Source organism: Cupressus sempervirens, chromosome 7 (genome assembly GCF_028749045.1).
Source record: "Cupressus sempervirens isolate cs-2001-9-10 chromosome 7, ASM2874904v1, whole genome shotgun sequence".
NCBI classification, from domain to species: domain Eukaryota; kingdom Viridiplantae; phylum Streptophyta; class Pinopsida; order Cupressales; family Cupressaceae; genus Cupressus; species Cupressus sempervirens.
Window position 1 is genome coordinate 211,361,486 of NC_143124.1, and position 20,402 is coordinate 211,381,887.

Genomic DNA, 20,402 nt, shown 5'->3' on the forward strand with positions numbered 1-20,402 from the left:
TGTTGAACTGGACGAAGCTTGATTCTCAATCTAAGGGCAGAGTTAAAGAAACCTTTTGTATCACAAAAACGAGAGTGAGACACTACCATCTTATATTGATCCAAAATTTTATGGAGAAAGACCCACCCTTATTTAGTTATCACAAACTGGTGGGCTATAGTACAAGTAGGAAAATTTGATCTTGTCCCCCTTTTGTGTAAAAAGGCCTCCTCCACTCCTCCTAACTGCCACAAAAATTCAGCTATCCCTACCTTTAAAGGTACCTGATAGGGTAACACATGGGGTGTTCCTTTGAATCCATAGACCCTGATGACAGTTGAGACTGAATATGGGATAATATCTCCCCAATTATGTGAAACTTTTAGATTATGGGTTTTGTCCATAGGCCTGACAAGGTGCATTAATGCCTTAGGGATTCTAGGATTATCACTCAATATGAGGCACCTTAGTTTGGAGGCAAAGTGCCTATCAAATCTAACGAAGCTAGCATTTTCTGCTTCCTAGGTCATGTTTGCACTCCATAATTGGACTGGCAGTGCTTCCCCTTCTTGTTCTCTATTCAAAACCATTCTTTACCAAAATAAGTGGCCCCTTTAAAAAGAAACATATGCATCAATAAGGAATACTGACCCCAAACCTTTTCCACCTTTCCCTGTGCAATCCCCACCAATCCCTGATGAATCTCATTTGCCAAGTAAGATGCAAAATCAAAAATTATTTCCACACCAAAAGAAGAGATTTGGGTGATCATATACATGAAGCTCACCGGAATAAAATCTTCTTCGCCCTCTCCGAAGACTCTGCACAGGGTCCTATATATCTCCACTGCCCTGGCATTAAAGCATGATTTCTTGAATGATTCTTTAGAAGATGATGTTATGGTTGGGAGGCCTCCAATCCAGCCTATGTGGGCTTTCAGTGCACCCTGTCTAACTACATCCCTCTTGGATATATATTCCTTTTCTAAATCTATCAAATTAATGGGCACATGATACATGGTGAGGGGTCCCAGACTGAAAACCTTCCTAATCTCCTCGGGACTGATGGTAACTAAAGCCTCACCATCCATTCTTCTCACTACCTTAGTGGCTTGGTCATAGTTTTTTGCTATAGCTTCAAGCAGGTCAAAATCCATAAACACGCTGGGGACAACAAGCTTCCCAAGATCAAAATTCCATATATTGGCATGAGGGGCATATAACTTCCTTTCGCAAACCATTTTTTGAATAAACTCAAACCAGTTTGAGAAGTTTGAGCATCCCGGACCCAATTACCCTTATCATACAATCCATCAGCTACCCTTAGCCTAGGGTTGAGTGAGGTTAACCTCTTAACTTGCATCATTTCTACAGTAGATTCAGGAAGTAACTCAAGCAAATCATCATGCACATTTCTATCCAGGTAGTTTATTGCACCTATAAATCCCTTCTTAGGAGGCATCTTGGGCTATCTTTTTTAAAACTTAAAAGCTCACGAAGATGATGGTAGTTTTACTTACTTGAATTCTGTCTCAATTCTCCTCTGTATTCCTGCAAAATTTTCGCAAACAGACAACTTGACAATTTTTTTATCAAACCTTGGCACGCTTTTCTTTCAGTAATGGCTTCTGCACAAGAATGGCTTCAAATCTTTTCTCGCGTGAAATGAAACTGATGCAATCTCTCTGTATTATACTCTGTTTTTCCTCACGGACAAAGCTTTCTTGTCTAATTAATACAGAGAGTGGCACTACATTTTTTGTTTAAAACTGCGCCGTCGATCTTCAAAGATCCTACGATCATGCGGTACAGAGAGAACAACTAGGAGTTATATTTGCCATGTCAGTTAGTTTACCCAATGAGAACTTGCCACGTATAGAATTCTTTCTTTTGATGGCGCTTATATTTAGACCCACTGACGACGGAGAACACATGTCAGCATGTCGCTACTTCGTTATGCATAAAGAACAAGCACCTTGTCATGGCGAAGCCGCGACAATCGTTGATCAGATCAAGAAATGATCGAAAGATACGCTACAGGGCTTCTTAAGAAAGAAGGCGGTGGGCCCAACTCGCTATGTCGCTATAATTATCTCCCTTGCATCTCTTCATGGCGAGGTAGCGAGCTCCGTTGATCCACTTCAAGCTGACGTTCAAGATTTCTTGTACATTCAGTCAGATAGGCATTAATGAGAATCGGATCTCTGCATAGTAGGCACATGTCAAAATTTATCACAGTCATCTGTCATTACACGTCATCAAAGATCTTGTTGATCTTTTGCCATTTTATGGGGCCTCGCTAACTCGCTAACGGTGAAGCACCTGAATTTTCCGATAGCGAGGTAGCGAGCTCCGACACTTGAAAGGATTTTGTGCCGGAAAATGCAAGGGTTACCCAGTAATTACTTCTGTTAATTAAAACTGATTCTGACAACGGTATTTATGACTGGTCATGCCACCTGGTGTAATTATGATACAAGCAAGATGCAATGTCATCATTTTCAGATTTTCACGTGGCCTCGCTACTTCGCTAACGGTGAAGTATCTGAATTTTCCGATAGCGAGGTGGCGGAACTTCTGAAAAAATCAACATTCCAGCTCTGATGTCAGATATTCTAGTGGGTCCCTATCCCCCCTTTTTTTGGATGGTGAATTGCAAAGTGTACCTGCACAATAAAATATTTAATAAGCAAATCTTCGATCGTCGCATCTTCACTTTATGGTCCCACCGCTTAAAATACTCAATACTTGCTATCTCGCTATACTTAATGAACATGCAACTCTCAATAGCGAGGTAACGCCAACGGTAGATCTAATCGGATCCGACAGTTGGGACAAAAAGGAAGAAAGGTAACCCGGGAGAAAGGAAAAGGAATATGATAGCATATTCGTCTCTTTTGAAAATTCAAAATTTCGCGCCCGACAATTTATGAATAGGGATGAATATAGGGTTTATATGGCGATTATTTCTTATAGATGGTTTATCCAAAACCCTATGTTTCACTTAGGCATAGAACATTTGACTTTTCTATGATTTAACTGAAAGTTTTTACTACAGAAAAGTCAGACCAACAAGACAATTGTTTCAATATTTTCTAATATTGTGCCACCTTTGTACTTTAGTTCCTCTCTACTAAGGGCTCTTTTCACACATGCTTGAGCACCATCATTCTCTCCTTTTCCATGCCTACCTCAATGAAATTCCAAATTTATTGCTCTCTACTTGTCACATGCATCGTATTCAACCAATAGAACATCCTTATATTCTTGAATTGTGTGGTACAATTGTCTAACCATATAATGTGTTGATTGTATCTTAAGCCTCTTTCCCTCAAATTATCATAGAAAACTATAAAACATCCTTGCACAAAATCTGATGAAGGAGTTTGATCACCACTGATATAGAAGTGATATTCTCTTAATATCTTTATGTCTTCTTCTATGCTACCATATGCATGAATAAATGGCATGTGTACTAAAATTGACACTTGTATAGAGTTTTAATACATTGGTTGCACTTCATTTTGAGGTTTTAGTGTATAGTTTTTAGTGAAGTCAACAATTGACACAATTGTACCCAAGGGAAAAAAGTCCTTACACAACTTGAATTACTCATCTAACCATCTAGCTCTATGTGTTTGATGCATGTACTCATAAACTATTTTCTCTAAATTAATTTCATAAAATTAGCTACACACACATCATTTTTTACTAATTCTCACCTCTTTAATTATTTTCCATCTTTGGTTACACCATATGTTACTAACTGTACTTTCCAAGAGAAACTAGTGTCTTACCAATTCCATTTGTTCTATCTAGATGTAGGCATCTATACAACTTTTACAAACCACCACATTGAGGGTAAAAACCTTTCAAACACATGGTATTATAATAAATGCATCCATCGTCTCATTTACATAGTACACTTGAAATAAATTCTCTCAGTAACTTAGGATGTACTTGTAGACTAGATTCCTGTAATATATCATTAGTATGCAAAATACAACATATATAATGATAAACATCTAATACATAAAAAACTCAACATGAACCCTACAACAACATGTAGCGTATGTATGATTTATCTTAAAATAGAAAGGTTTGGTCATCTCAAAAAACCTTTGGCTGATTTTAATTTGAGGAAATATTTTAAGAAACATTTCATAAGATTGTGTTTGGGTCATACCCAAAAAATGTTTTACATGTAGCTCACAATTTTTTTTTCAAATACGTCTTTTGACAACATCTTTTTTGTTTGGTGAAGCCCTTTGTGTTGTCACACCAAAAGTTTTTAATTAATTTTCTTAGTGCATCAACAATAACTTTATCCTTATGTGGGAGTCTACCATGAAATAACGAAAAAGAAGTATCATTAGAATTCTCAAATCTCTCTCACCTCCCTAAGGATTTAACTAAAGTTGTTCTACTTATCCTTGGTAATTTACTTTTTTAGCTTATCATATGAGATTTTTCCATTTACTTTCCTATTATGGTTGATGTGAGGACACATTGACTTGTATTAACATCTTTACTACATGCTTTAGAACCAATGGATTGGTATGCATCAAGGAGATTTCTAACAATGCTTCTTTCACTACTATTTTCATATGTTCTTAAAACCAAAATTCTCATTGTCTCTCTAAATTTTAGATTTTTAAGCATTTCAACAATAATTTGGCATGTTTCGCTTTGATTTAATTTTTCAAAATTGTTATTCCAAATCTTTTTAACAATTCTTCTACAATTTATTTTTGGCATTTTATCATGTATTTGCTTCAAAACATTTTCATCAATGTCAATTAGATACTTTGTTTTTCTACAAATTATTCTAGGAGATGTTGGTATATGTGCATGCTCTATATTTTCATTACTTGCATTATGTGCATTCATTATTTCAACTTGAGATGTCACATTAGGGGAATTAGGTGACCTAGGTGTATTTGTCATAATCATTTAATTTGGGGTATGTTGAACATTTTTGTTTGTCAAAATAGCTACATTTATGACATCAATATCAATAGGTATATTTTCTTTGCTTACATTGAATGCATTTGATGATGTACCTTCACGTAATCTACTTATACACTCCCTTGTTTGTGCCTTTGTTGCCTCTCAGTTTTTGATCATTCCTCTCTTGTTCTTTCCCATGATTGTAGATGCAAATTGCCCCACAAACAATAACTTGAACAAAGTATAGAATAAAATACAAAATTAATCAAATTTGCATGATTCTTTTATGCTCAATCAAAAGATACAAACATAAACTAACATGTGGACACAAGAAAATAGAAAAAATTCACCATTTCCAAGAAAATTTCCCTATAAACAATAACATGAACAAATTTGCATCATTATTTTATGCTCAATCACAAGATACTAACCCAAAATAAGATGTTGGCACCCAAAAATAGATCAAATTCAGCAATCCCAAGCTAAAAAAAAAACTACTTGCATACTTAGTGCAAAAATACATGTGAAACAACAGTAGAATCTTGTGGGCCACAATGAAACAAAATAATAACTGTTCACATGTTGTTTTATTTACAGTTTTCAGTAACCTAATCAGGAGAGGGAGAGAGAGAGAGAGAGAGAGAGAGAGAGAGTCTAGACTTATCTATTATATATGAATATTTTTATTATCAATTATTAACATAACATAATAATTTCTTCTTAAAATATATATCCACAAAACACATAACAATTTTTTTTGAAAGATTAGAGTCCAAAGCTTTAATTTTCAAATCAATCCAAAAATATTTATATTGACTCAACATCAAGAAACTAGGTTGTACACACTAATATAAAAATATAAACTTGAGTATAGATACAATATATGATGAATAATAATAAATAAATAATCATACATATGTATGCATTAAATAGAAATTAACATTCCTCTTATATTAGGTAGGGATCGTGTCCTAAAAATATACACAACCTAAATAAATGAGAATTAGCATCCATATACACAATTCACTATAATAATAAAGTAATCATATAGGGCTTTGGCAAGTTATGTTACTAAACCAAGCCACTTTTCTTTACTTTTAAGCCAAGAGACATTGCTCCCAAAAAGATTCCATTACCTCATCATGACCAATATCATTCATTTATCCAGTGGAAGTCTTACCTTGACATGACTAGTACACATTTGATATCATATAGTGGAAGTCTTCTTATCAAAGATTTCCTTGATGTGTCATTCCTAAATATTACAACCTATTTATCAATCATCTTGTATTGATCTTCCCCCCAAAAATAGTGACAAAATCAATTAACCCCTTAGGACTTTCTTTTGGAAGGGAATAGGGGAAAAGAAAAAAATTTCCCTATTAGCTTGGGACAAGGTATGCAGACTAAAAGACAAGGGAGGTGTAGAGATCAGGGACATTAAAATCCAAGGTAAATCTTTAGGAGCTAAATTAGTATGGAAAATGTATAGGAATCTAAACCTCAAGTGGGAAAAGGTCCTAATAAATAAATATCTAAGCAATACTGATCCAAGCAATATATTCAGAGAGAAATCGCCACTTAGAGGATCAAGAATTTGAAACTTTATGATGCATTTTAGATCCCCCATCCAAGATAAACTAACATGGAACCTGTTGATGGGGGAAGAAGCTCTCTTTTGATAAGACTCTTGGGGAGGATACAATGCTTTAAAAAAGGATGGTAAACTAGACCAATCAAGGTTAACACTTGAAGATAGATGGGGAAAATGTTAGGATTAACCACAGATAAAAATAATAGTTACATTCAAATATAACCAATATCAAAACTAATAAATCGCAAAAGAAGAGAACACAAGACACCAAGATTTAACGTAGTTCACCCAATCCATGGGCTACATCCACCAAACAACAAGTCCAATATTATTATTATCCAGTGATTACAATCTATAATCCCTTATAGCTCAATATTGCCGCAAGAAACTACAATATCACCATACATTATGAAATCCCTAACCCTAAGCCATTTTTAACAATATTTTGTTGCTTACAAAATTAGGGCTAGAATAAGTCGTCCAATAGAAAATAGTAGCGGATGCCTTTTACAATATAAGGTCATTTTTGGGTTGGACCCCTGTAGGGGCATTGCCCCTCAACCCCACCGTATATTGCCACTGGGAGTAGACTTAGGGTGCTGCCCTAGGACCCTGCAAGGGGCGCTGCCCCTTAACCTCCTCTTAGGGCTGCTACCCCCAAACCCCCGTAGAAATAATATGGGGAGAAATCATGTTGAATAAACCTTTGAGTTTGATTAGGCTCCACATCACAACTAAAAAAGAGATAAATTGTGTGACTTTTGAGGATGGAGGAAAAGGTTGAAAATGAAAGGATCTTAAGGACATGTACCTCACACTTAAGGAAGCAAAAGATCTAAAAATGAACCTTCTCAAATAGGAAAGTAACTTTCAATTTTGGAAAGGAAAAATTGATTTGGGATGGAAGGAAGAGTGGGAATACAATTCAAAGGAGGGGTATAAATTCCTTAGGTTTCTCTAAAGGAGCACAAAGAACTCCCTCCCTACAACATTATGTTGGAACAAAGCTTGTTTTCCTAAGGTGGGATTTTTCACTTGGTTAGTTTTAAATAGGGAAGTCCTCACCTCAGAAAGATTTAACAAAATTGGATACCAAGGCCCAAGTGGATGTCCTTTATGTGAAAATGAGGAAGAATCCATTAACCACCTTTTTCTGCATTTCTATTATTCAAGTCAATGTTGGCAATGGATTTGTTCACAATTGAGGTGTGTATCAACATTTATAAGAACTATATCAGATATATTATAGGCTTGGCCTCTCCTTAGAAATGATAGTATTTATAGTTCTTTATGGATATTTGCACCTTCCATAATCCTCTGGGAATTATGGAATGAACATAATTGAAGAAGTTTTCTGGATAATAAGATTAATGTAGAACAACTTCTAATTAAAATTGAGACTTTTATCATTGAACTTAGCAATAGTCAGGTTATGAATAAAGAAAAGGAGGCTATAATGTCTAATTGGGATGAGAAAATGAGAGGCAAGTGGATAGGTCTAAAATTACCCCCCTTTATAGGAACAGGGAGAACTTAAAAAAGAAAACAAGAGATATGCCAATAGAAACCACCCAAGGAGGGATGGTTTAAATTCACCTTTTTAGGAGCTTCAAGAGGGAATTTGAGTAGAGAAGGCATTGGTTGTAGTATCCATAATGTAGAAGGCATGGATATATAAAATTTTGCAAGATATATAGGAATATAAACTAATAATTGGGTGAAATTAACAACTTTAGTTGAAGGACTAAAACTGTGTAAAACTCTTGGTTGCAAGAATGTAGAGATTGAAGGAGATTCTACAATTATAATAAATTCTATAAGGAAAGGATCCCTCATTAACTGGAGGCTGGACTCAATTTTATCTAGATCCCTCTCACTATGTCTAACCTTTTGACAAGATCACAATCAATCATATATACCAGCAAGGCAATAAAAAGTAGATAAACTAGCTAATATACATACAGAAGAAGGTTGGTTATAAGAATTAAAATTTCAATATAGGAATTCCATCCAAATTAGGGATGGTTCATATTTTTTATAATTTTAACCATAGCTTACATCTTGTTATCTCGGGGAAGATTTAGAGGTCTTTCTTTAGCTTTTGTCTATTGCATACATCTCACATCCTAAGACAATATGATTGGATATATAGATCCATTATAGAAGATGGTGTTGGAGCCCGAGAAAATGAGTTTGAGGTGAATTTAGAGGTGTTGGAATCATCCAATTTGGACTCGATTGACATTCAGAATGACGAAGAGCCTCTTTCCTCCAATTTCATGCTAGTAGAGTAACATAGGTTTATTACTCTTGTATTTTATGTAACTAAGCTAGAAAAAAACCCTTTAATATAACAAACTAATAATCACACTACTTAAGATATGCTTTCTCACATGAGGAATGGCTACTTCACTCTATAAATGTATTTTGCGATGATTTAGATGTATATTTTATTTTTGTTTAAGAAAATGCTTTTATCACTTTACATTTCATTTCTATGACCTTTCTATATCCATATTTTGTGACTTTACAGAGTTTTACCCTTAATATAAGTGCAAGATGTAGTGCTTAGACTATATACATATCTTGATCAGTGGTAGAAGAAGAAAGGACAAGGAACAACCTAGAAGGAAGGAGAAAAAACATAACTTAGGACTAGAAGTTTAATATCCAAATGTATCTATGTACTTTATGATGTATCAAGGCTTAGGTTGTTTATCTATGAAAAAAGAAAAAGAACTCTAAGACAGGTTTAATACATGCAACAAATTTTTTCCATATTAATTGGTGGCATCTTATCTTTTGGAGCTATTTTCACTGAGTTGTTTATCATTTTGACTTCCATGTGGTTGAATCAGTTTCTATATGGTTGAATTAGTTTTACTATATCTTTGGATTCTTGTTCAACATCTTTATCATTATTTTGGTAATTTGTGTCGAGATCACCATTATTCTCTACTACTTCTAGTTATGCAGTGAATATTATCATTGGTGGTGGAGAGCATATCTAACTTGAGGTTTTGATGAAAGATCAACCTCACAGCTCCCAAGAATCACTTGCATGCAAACACCTATCACAGAAAGAGAAGCAAAAGCTATGGAGTCTGGAATTCCCAAATCCACAGATGTGACATTCATGATGAGAAAAAAGAGAAATTGCTATAATCAAAAGTGAATAAAATAAATTACAAAGAGATCAACCCTTATGAAAGGAGATCAATACCCTAATAGGTAACTAACCTAGGTTGCATGATAATAATTAATAAAAGAATTAATTATTATATACTGAAAGTTTAGCTTAAGAAAATTAGAGATAATAAGTTACTTAAAAATTAATTCAATGTGATTTAATTAATAAGAAATATTTTATTACTCTAACACCCACACCCACACCCACACCACCCCCACCTAAAGATTATCTTAGGTAGTAGCTAAAAACTTAGAAACTACTATTGAAAGTAAATTTGGGTCCCAACAACAAGGCCTAATGAGGTACCCAAGCACAACCAAATCTCTAAAAAGAGGATAAATAGAGAAAACCATGTGAGAAAAACCCTACTCCAAAAAGAGATGAAAATAATGCTAAAAAGAACTAATGAAGGACTGAAGAAGTCTCCAAACTAGGGAATGTCCTAGAAGATACGAACAATATATGATCATGAAGAACACCACTGAAGCATGAAGCTACAAACATTGCCAAACTGTTGACATGAAGAACCTCCACTATATAGAACATGACCAGGTAGAGAAGACTAAGTCTAAAGAGTTGATCAATCGAAGATGGAATGAATCTTCATCGCCTCCAAAAATAGGAATGAAAGAATGTTTATATGGTAAATGATCCATCTCATTGAAATGCATAAGTATCTAGCCATTGCAATCACCTAGTACATAGGATCAAATATTAAATACATAGCTCACTCCATCGACCCAAAAAAGAAATAGAACCAACATAGCCCCCTTATAATGCTAAGACGTAAGACATGAACATTGAACATTATAGGGGGGTTATGTTGGTTCTATTGTTTTCTTGGTTCGATGGAGTGAGCTATGTATTTATTATTTGATCCTAAGCACTAGGTGATTGCATTGGCTGAATACTTATGCATTTTGGCAAGATGGATCATTTACCGTATAGAGATTCTTTTATTCCTATTTTTGGAGGCCATGAAGATACATTCCATCTTAAGGGGGAGTGTGGAGTAAAGTGTTAATTTGATTTAATTTATTAAATTAATACTACTCCCTTTTTAAGATTTCACTTTATGCACTTTGCATTTCTATTTAATAATTAATTAGTAATTATTAAATGTCATTTACCTCTTAGGGTTTCCCTTTTAGGTTTTTGATCTCCTTTTATAAGGATTGAACTTTTGCAATTATCTCTCATCTTTTCAATTTGATAATATAGATCTCATATTTTTAGAGCAAAACCCTTGCCTCTTCTTTGCTTTTTCTTCTTTGTGATAGGTTCTTGCATGTAGGTGTTCTTCGCAATTTGTGGATTTTCATGGTATTAGAGCCTAACTTGTTGTAGTTTGTTTAGTATTTGGAGAGAAAAAAAAGAATGAGGATTTTTAAGAATAGATCTGGCATTTTTTGAGTATTTTCTATGAAATAGGAGGTTTTTTATTTTCAGAGCACTGTGAGGCCAAACAGACCTCATAGTTGGATTCGAAAGGTGTCGAAACCCCCATTTTCATATAACATTTGTCAAATTTGAACACAGTTGGAATCTGAGGCAAAATAATATTGCTTCTAGATTGGGCACATTTTCCAAGGCAAAAATTTTCTTCAACATGCAAATAAAAAACCACTCAAAAATCAAGATTTTTTGGCATGCAAATCAAGATTTTTCAGCTCTGATACTATGTTGAAGTTGATGAAAGATCAACCCCTCAATTCCTAAGAATCACCTGCATGCAAACACCTATCACAAAAAGAGAGAAGCAAAAGCTATGGAGGTTGAAATTCCCAAATCCATAGATGAGACATTCGTGATGAGCAAAAAGAGAAATTGCTATAATCAAAAGTGAATAAAATAAATTACAAAGAGATCAATCCTTATAAAAGGAGATCAAAACCCTAACATGTAACTAACATAGGTTGCATGATAATAATTAATAAAAGAATTAATTATTATATGCCCAAAGTTTAGTTTAAGTAAACTAGAGAAAATAAGTGATTTAATAATTAAATCAATATGATTTATTTAATAAGAAAATACTTTATTGCTCTAACATATTCTACTTCTTCACAAAATTGGAGATCACCAAGCTTGTTTCTAGTATTCTCTACTTTGGTTACATGACAATCATCTCGTACACCTTCTTTGTATTGATTGGTACAAATGGCTTCTATGCATGCTTCTGGTTTGTGCGTAATATATACTTATTAGTGAAGATATATTGAGCTACTCACACAACTACTTGTGTTTTCCATACATTCAATTTTATGAAAAAGGAGAGAACAAGGTTTTCATGTGCACATGATTTACATTATTTGCAAACATGTGGTGCAAAGGAAGGCAAGACTTCTAGAGAGCTTTTTTGCAAATGCCACTTCATGATGCCTTTTATATGCTAAATTTCTTATCACTTTAATGAGAGGCTACCAATTTATTGAAGCTATTAGGGAAATTTATGTTTACTTTGTATTGTACTAAAAAAATGTTAGTTTGAAAGCATTTTCAGAATATATAGGTAAATAGGCTTCCCCAAAAATATAATTTTATGTTAATAAATTAAATTTTGATTTAAATTAAATATTTTTAAAAAAAACTTATTTTAAATAGAAGAGATATTATTTATTTTAAATATTCAATATATCGTAAATGATCATCTAAAAATACCCCTTACCCCTTAATATATTTGTAATACATACAAAAAAATCAATTATGAACACGAGAAATACAAAAAGCAATTCTCTATTATACTACAATAATAATATGATTTTCAAGTTAAAATACATAGATTTAGGGTGTGATCTTGGGTGTAAGCATAATATTGAACAAGAGAAAATAGTCTATTTCTAAAGAACCATGAGAACTTCAATGAAACCCTTTAAATATCATGCACAAAAATAAACAAAGATCTAAAATTTATATCTTAAAATCCAAGGGTACTGCCGCCCACCTCATCCTTTATGATGTCAGAGCCTTGCACTCAGCAAGACTTGATCCCTAGTGGGCTCTTTGCGAGCCATTCAACTTCACCCATAGACCAAGGACCCATTGATATTTTCATATATTTTATTTAATATTCTCATTTGAAAAATTAGCAAAAAGATTTGTCACTCAAAAAATATATTTTTCAAGGATCCTACAAATAGCCTATCAACTAAATAAACATTTCACAAGGTTTTGGAAATAGGGTTGCAAGCCGAGTGGATTTAACCATCTAGGAAATTTTGTAGTTAAGTGCCCTCAAACTACAGTAGTAGTGAGATGGTTGACTTCGCGGAAGTCCTAGTGCTTCACCTTATGAGCATGAAAGATCCAATGACGTGCCATAGAAAATATCTCCTACTTATCTATTATATATAACATAACATAATAATTTCTTCTTAAAGTATATATCCACACAACACAACAATTTTGTACGAGAGATTAGAGTCCAAAGTTTTAATTTTCAAATCAAACCAAAAATATTTATATTGACTCCACGTCAAGAAACTAGATTGTACACACTAATATACAAATATAACTTGAGTATAGATACAATATATGATGAATAATAAAGATAATAAATAAATAGTCATACATACGTATGCATTAAATAGAAATCAGCATTCCCAACGTAAATACATGAGAATTGGCATCCGTATACACAATTCACCATAAGAATAAAGTAAGCATATAGGGCTTTGGCAAGTTATGTTACCAAACCAAGCCACTTTTCTTTACTTTCAGGCCAAGAGACATTGCTCACAAAAAGATTCCATTACCTCGTCATGACCAATATCATTCATTCATCTAACAAACTGGAACTCCTTTGTTCTTCAGACATGGACTAATTACCTACCAGCTACTACTAGGACAGTTATCAAACACTTTTTCCCTCACTCATAAACCCATAAACTGACTCTGAAAACACACATTCCTGCAGTAATCCAGCGGGTTCTTCTTTTTTCAGCTTTTCCCCTCTTGCTAATCTTGAGCTGCAGCTTCAGGACATTAGCAATATCCTTGTGTTGCCATAGATCTATACAGACAGGCTGCTGCATACTATTATACGATCCAACCTCTGCCATTTTCTGCAACTTGGTTGCATAAATGTTATGGAATGCTGTCACTGACAAGGTTTTTCTTTACGCTGGATGCCAACTTTTCTTTTGGAACTTGGGGCATTTCTTATCTTATCTAATCTGCCTTAGAATTGTCTGTTACATGGGATTTTGAAGGTATATATGTATGTGCTCAATGTTACTGTGCTCATTCCTTCATTCTTTGTCTACGGTTTGGATTTTGCCTAAACCTCATTATACTTTAGGGCTAAATTTGTGCAGTTGGGGTCTCTATTTACCGATTTCTGTAGGTGGGCACAGAGGCACATGCATAGAGTTTACCGAGATTACAGCATTGGGGTTGGGGGGAATTAATCTTTGCTCTCAGGGTTGATTTCTCCTCGTTTATAATCATTGGCAATGCAGTGAGCTGATTCATTATTGGTGCCATGTTAACCACAAGCCTCACATTTGGGCAAATCCTGAGATGGGTTTTGATTTTTATCATCCATTTTTCCCACAAGTCCTCAGCTCAGAACACGGCTTTTGAATTCTCAGTGCTGACGCTGAGAAATCTCACACTTCTGGGAGATGCGCATCTGAAGAACGACATGGTGAGTCTAAGCAGGGAGCTGGGTGTGCCTACTTCAAGTGCGGGAAGGGCACTTTACAGCCAACCGGTCAGATTTCTGGACCCTTATACAAAAATTTCGGCTTCTTTTAAGACATGTTTTTCATTTTCAATCACGAATGTGGATCCTGCCCCTGTTCCTGTTTCCATTGGGGACGGTCTAGCATTTATCATTGCTTCAGATGACACAACCATTGGGGGCTCTGGAGGGTTTCTAGGCGTCATGGTTCCTACCACGGAGGTTTTGGAGGCTCCGCAGGAAAATCAAAATATCATTGCCGTGGAATTTGATACATTGCTGGATGTGGAATTTCACGATCCTAACGGAAATCACGTGGGTTTGGACATTAATAACATGACTTCAATTGAGGTGGCAGATTTGGGTACAATAAATGTAGATTTGAAGACTGGTAATGTTATCACATCATGGATTGTTTATGATAGCACAGAGAAAATTTTGAGTGTAAGCTTGAGCTATTCCAATCAGAAGCCTCCGGAGCCGGTTCTGTCTGTAAGAACTGACTTATCACAGTATTTAAATGAGTTTATGTATGTTGGATTCTCTGCCTCAACTGGAGGAAGCACGGAACTCCATAATATTGAGTATTGGAGTTTTTCAAGCTTTGGGCCTCCGAGTCCTGATGAAAGTCCTATAATCTCTCCTGTTCATCCACCTACATTTTTCTTTTCTCCACAAGCCACTACCGCTGACCAGAAATCACCCGTCTCGCCGACCCCTGTATTGAGTCGAAAGGTTGGCTGCCATAGATATGTATGTATGAATAGAAGGTTAATTGCAGGGGTCGCAACAGCAGGAGCATTTGTGATTGTATTGTTTTCCGCATGCATTGCTTTCTTTTGCCATCGGAAGTATAGAGGATTGAAAAGGAAAGATTCTTTCAGCTCTGATATTGTAAATTTTAAATTGCCTCGAAAATTCACCTACAAAGAGCTCAGCACTGCCACGAAAAATTTCCACACGGCTAGAATTATAGGTAATGGAGCCTTTGGAACTGTCTATAAGGGGATTCTGCCTGACAATGGAGCATTGGTAGCGGTGAAGAGATCCACCCAAAACAACCAGGGGAAGAGTGAGTTTTTATCAGAGCTTTCTATTATAGGATGCCTCAGACATAGAAACCTAGTGCAGTTGCAAGGATGGTGTTATGAGAAAGGAGAGGTTCTTCTAGTATATGATTATATGTCCAATAGTAGCTTAGATAAGATCCTTTTTCAAGAAGGTGGAGGACCTGTGCTTTCATGGGAAAATAGATGCAATATAGTAATGGGGGTTGCATCTGCATTGGCATATTTGCATGGAGAATGGGAGAAGCAGATAGTTCATAGAGATGTAAAGGCGAGTAATATAATGCTAGATGGAAACTTCAATGCGCGACTTGGAGATTTTGGACTTGCTCGGCTTACTGAGCACAACAAAAGCCCCGATGCAACTCTAACTGCAGGAACAATGGGATATCTGGCTCCTGAATATATATTGTCTGGAAAGGCCTCAGACAAAACTGATGTTTTCAGCTTTGGAGCAGTTGTTTTGGAGGTTGCTTGCGGGAGGAGGCCCATTGAAAAAGATTGTGGGCCAAATGGGAGTAGCTTGGTGGATTGGGTATGGGGTTTACATAGAGATGGGAAGCTGCTTGAAGCCGCCGATGTGAGATTGAAAGGAAGCTTTGATGAGAAAGGAATGACAAGATTGCTACTTGTTGGACTACTTTGTTCACATCCTGACCCTGCATCCAGACCTACAATGAGAAAAGTTTCGCAGATTCTCAGTGGAGAGGATCCAATTCCTCATGTTCCTCGTTCTAAGCCTAGCATGTCCTTTCCATCTGACCTTTTCCAGAATCTTCAGGACATTGTTTCTGACCATGATCAAAGTGAGATGTCCAGCTGCTCCACCAGCTTCAAGGAACAATGTTCCAGATGACATTTGAGCCCTCAAGATGCACTTGAGCTCATTTTCATTTAACGAAACTTGCATATCATCCTGCTTTCTAGTTAGACCAAAGATGACCTTGTATGATAAAACGCCGAATCCAAAGCCATTCACCCCAAGTTTGGTAAATTTTGCATGTTCATATCTGCCACAGTGTATTCAGTCTCCCTGCTGACTTCTATAGAGTACTCACTCCAACTTCATTCAACTTCATTTATGAGAAATCAGGTTACCCGCATCGGTGCTCTGGTATGTAGACCACGCAAATGCTTTTATCTAGGAATTTAGTTATTATAGATAAAGCAGTTTCTGGATTCAATTGTGCAAGAGTTTTTTCATCACATTTCGAATCACACTCTGTGATCCATAGCCGGGACGAATTTGGTTATTGCTGGTGGAATCCTGTACCATGCTGTGAGTCTGCTTCTAGTTCTAATCACTGTACCTGTGACTTGTAGTGAGGGCTGCATTTTGTATTAGTGTGACTTATTATTTTCTCTTGTTCTCTCTCTGGTGGATGCATGCCTGTAAAATGAAATGAACAAATGGACATTTTGGGGAGAAAATAAGAATCTACCAGCCATCCCTTAGAAGAACTAGCTTATCTAGATATACTACGGGCATGCTAGGAGATATTTCCCAAAATTTTTGAGGGAAAACTGTTTTTCGTAGTGAGACCGTTTACCATTTTCATTGGTAAAACTCCTGTGAATAAATAGTTTTTTTCAGAAGTCATTTGTTGAGGCAGCCATATTCGATCCTTAGTTTGTTTCAGTACCTTCTTTGCTTCATACTAGAAATTTTAATGTAAAAGAAACTTCAGCAGGACAGTCTTGCCTGTTGCAATAAAGAAAAACTGGATTGTATTTGTAAATTCAACATGGAAGTAAGCTGAAAAAATAAGAGCTGGAATCTATTAAAAGGATGGACTTCCATTGTCATGGATGGGAAATTGCGGATTCAAATCTCTCTAAATTGGTTGATTGTCCTTTTCTCCCTCAATTTGTAACCTTCTTCATATACTGTTTTAACTCTTAAAATTATATTTAACCGATGGGTCTATAGAGAACCCAAAAAAGATACAAATACGTGGTGATTCTGCCCGGTTTTTCAGAAACACACACAGCTAAGAGTATCGTATACAATCTCATCTAAAATCTTGGTGTTTCAGGTTCAATGTTCCTAGTATTTTTCTGTGGTGAGAGTTTTGTTATGTTTTTATATAAAAATATCAGTATTGCAGGTGCACCATTGTTCAAGAATTTTCATGATATTTTTACTATTTTGCAAACATTCTTGTTTCCATGTTATTCAATGAAATATCAGTGTTGCAGTTTCAACATTGTTCAAGATTTTTCATGATTGTTTTACTATTGTGCACATTCTTGTCTCCATGTTATTCAATGATTATAGTATGCCTTAGGTAATAAAATTAATGCAATAGGTTTCCTTGACTATTACAATGTTGCTTTGGAAATGCTCGAAGTATAGCTTTCATCTCCCACCAGACCAAACATAGTCTCCATGACATATGTTGTTCCCTTCTATGTTAAGGTGCTACCATTACCCACCATTTCTGAGGTCCCACAGGTCAATCTCCATGGGAACCCTGTCACTTTTGCTTCTTGATCTATGCATGCCTAGTTGAAGGCCCCAATTAACAATTTTTTTTGTCTCGTCTTCTTTTGCTTAAACCTGAAAAATTCAAAAAGCTTTATTCATTTACTAATTTGGTATGTGATTTACATCAAGCAGAATGTCAAAAGGACTAATGACGGCTGATTATAATGGGATTGCTATGAGATCCTTTAATTTAAGTAACAAGAAAAGCATGATAAAATTTTCAGCTTTGTGGTTCCATCGATGTCCTGTCTTTATGTACCTCTGCAAAAATTTATGTACTTGTTTTCTAAACTTCTGCAATTGATGGCATTGGAGAATGGTAAATCTTTAATAGCACAATTTTTTTATTGTCTGATTGATGGAGACCTCTTGATTTATTGTAAAAGATCAATCCTTCTGTGTTAAAAGAAAATGTAGATGTCAGCAATTCTGAATTTGTTTTAAAGTTAATACAAATGTCCAAAATCTTATACAATGTCCATGATTTGAGATAAGGTTCAGCAGATTTTTGTCCCTCGTGGGTTCAAATAATTCAGTGATATGATGTTATCTGCCATTCAACCAATTGTTTTATAGAGGCCAACGGTAAAAATAATACAAATGGCCAAATTCTTATATAATGTTCATGATTTGAGATAACGTTCGGTAGATTTTCCTCCCTCATTTCAAAGAGGTTGAATAATTCAGTGTTATGATGTTATCTGCCATTCGACCAGTTGTTTTATAAAGGCCAACAATACAAATAATACAAATGCCCCAATTCTTATACAATATCCATGATTTGAGATAAGGTTTAACAGATTTTCCTCCTCGTGTCAAAGGGTCCAAATAATTCAGTGATATGATGCATTCAACCAGTTGTTTTCTAGAGGCGAGTAATAAAAATAATACAAATGTTCAAATTCGTATACATTGTCCATGATTTGAGATTAGGTTCAGCAGATTTCCCTCGTGTCAAAGGGTTCAAATGAGTCAGTGTTATCTGCCATTCGACCAGATGTTCTATAGAAGCCAATAATAAACTGGTGACCCAATATATTTGGGTATAAAATGACGTTAGATTCATCCCAAAGAGCACAAATATACATCAGCTATTTGAGCCAATTTCCGAGCTTCTGTTTTTGTGTGGGAAACCTTTTCTTCAATGTTAAGTAAAGCGATCCTTGTCAACAGGTCAGCTGAATTAGAAAAAAAGGCAACGCTTGAATCTACGTGCTAGAGTATTCCTCCGCTTTAACAAAAGATATTCCATGTCAAAGACTTACGTGCTACTAGCTTCCAAGAGTTCTTCAATCTTTGAGTGAAAGGCACTTTAGTGAACTTTCTGTGTACTTACAGTAATAAGAAAGGCATCCCTGGGATTCCCCAGGTTGGGCATGATTCCAGCCCACTTCTTTTTAGGCAAGTCTTTCATTTATCAAATGCTTGGAGGACCTTTTCCGACAGAGATGGATGGAATTGTTGTCATGAAATCTGCTATAGGCTAGGGTTTTCTCAGTGTGAGGGCTTTTTTTTGACATGTGGGGTAGAGCCAATTATCACTCAAACTAAGTCCATTGTTTTTTCTCTCAATTGTTGTAGGCAAAGTGGGCCATTTTCATTGAACAAAGATCTCACTTCACAACTGGGCCAAGTTCCTGTACACAACAGTACCAGTTGAAATTTAGAATACGCTCAAGGGGAAGAGATCCAGTAACTAACAGGAGTCTAATAATCGTGATAGTTTTGTGATTGTTCTTAAAAGAATAAAAAAAATGAAAATGCATGTAATAGCTGATCACATATTTACTAATAGACCCATTGCTGATTCCTACTCCCCAACCCAAAATGGGGAGATTTTATCCAAAATGGAGATATTTTATTCTTATGATACAACCTAAAATCAAAATACCCATTTTATTCTTATGATACAACCTAAATTCAAAGTACCATTTCCTTCTGAAGTGCCCTTTTTAATAAAGGGATGGATAAATTTGTTATGAAGCACCTTATTAAAAGATTTGTAAATCAATTTGGAATGACATAGTCAATCATTTAAAAACTTTTTTAGCTTTTTTAGTTGGTGATTGACCAATTTGTGCACTGGTAATGAGACAGTTCATAAAGACTGGTACATTTAACATCTAGTATTGGTGTTTTCTGAGTGAGCGACTATTGGTGCATGAACATAGCGGGTTTTGGGCGAACATTTTGAAATGACACTTTTGGATCACTTTGTGCTCCACGATCCTTAAAGAGAGAGGTCCATGAATATTCAAAAGCTTTAAGTTCTTCACTCACCTACTAGATACACCGAAGAAACTAGCAAAATTTAACTTACACTCTAGAAATTCTAGATATACAAAATTAGCTTACGTGGCTACTAAAACTTTTCTCTAATGAATTAGAGATTACGTGTTAACGCAAGCTTCTTCTCTAGAGAGAGTCTTAACATCTTTTTGTTTTTAAATA

At 35.3% G+C, this 20,402-nt stretch overlaps 1 protein-coding gene across 1 annotated transcript; it reads left to right on the forward strand.

The window, feature by feature from the left end:
• Window positions 1-13,396: 13,396 nt before the first annotated feature.
• Window positions 13,397-17,253, forward strand: LOC149546233 (L-type lectin-domain containing receptor kinase VIII.1-like). The gene has a single exon (XM_089791073.1). The coding sequence runs from the start codon at window positions 14,196-14,198 to the stop codon at window positions 16,317-16,319; it is 2,124 nt and encodes a 707-aa protein (XP_089647199.1). The 5' UTR covers window positions 13,397-14,195; the 3' UTR covers window positions 16,320-17,253.
• Window positions 17,254-20,402: the final 3,149 nt, after the last annotated feature.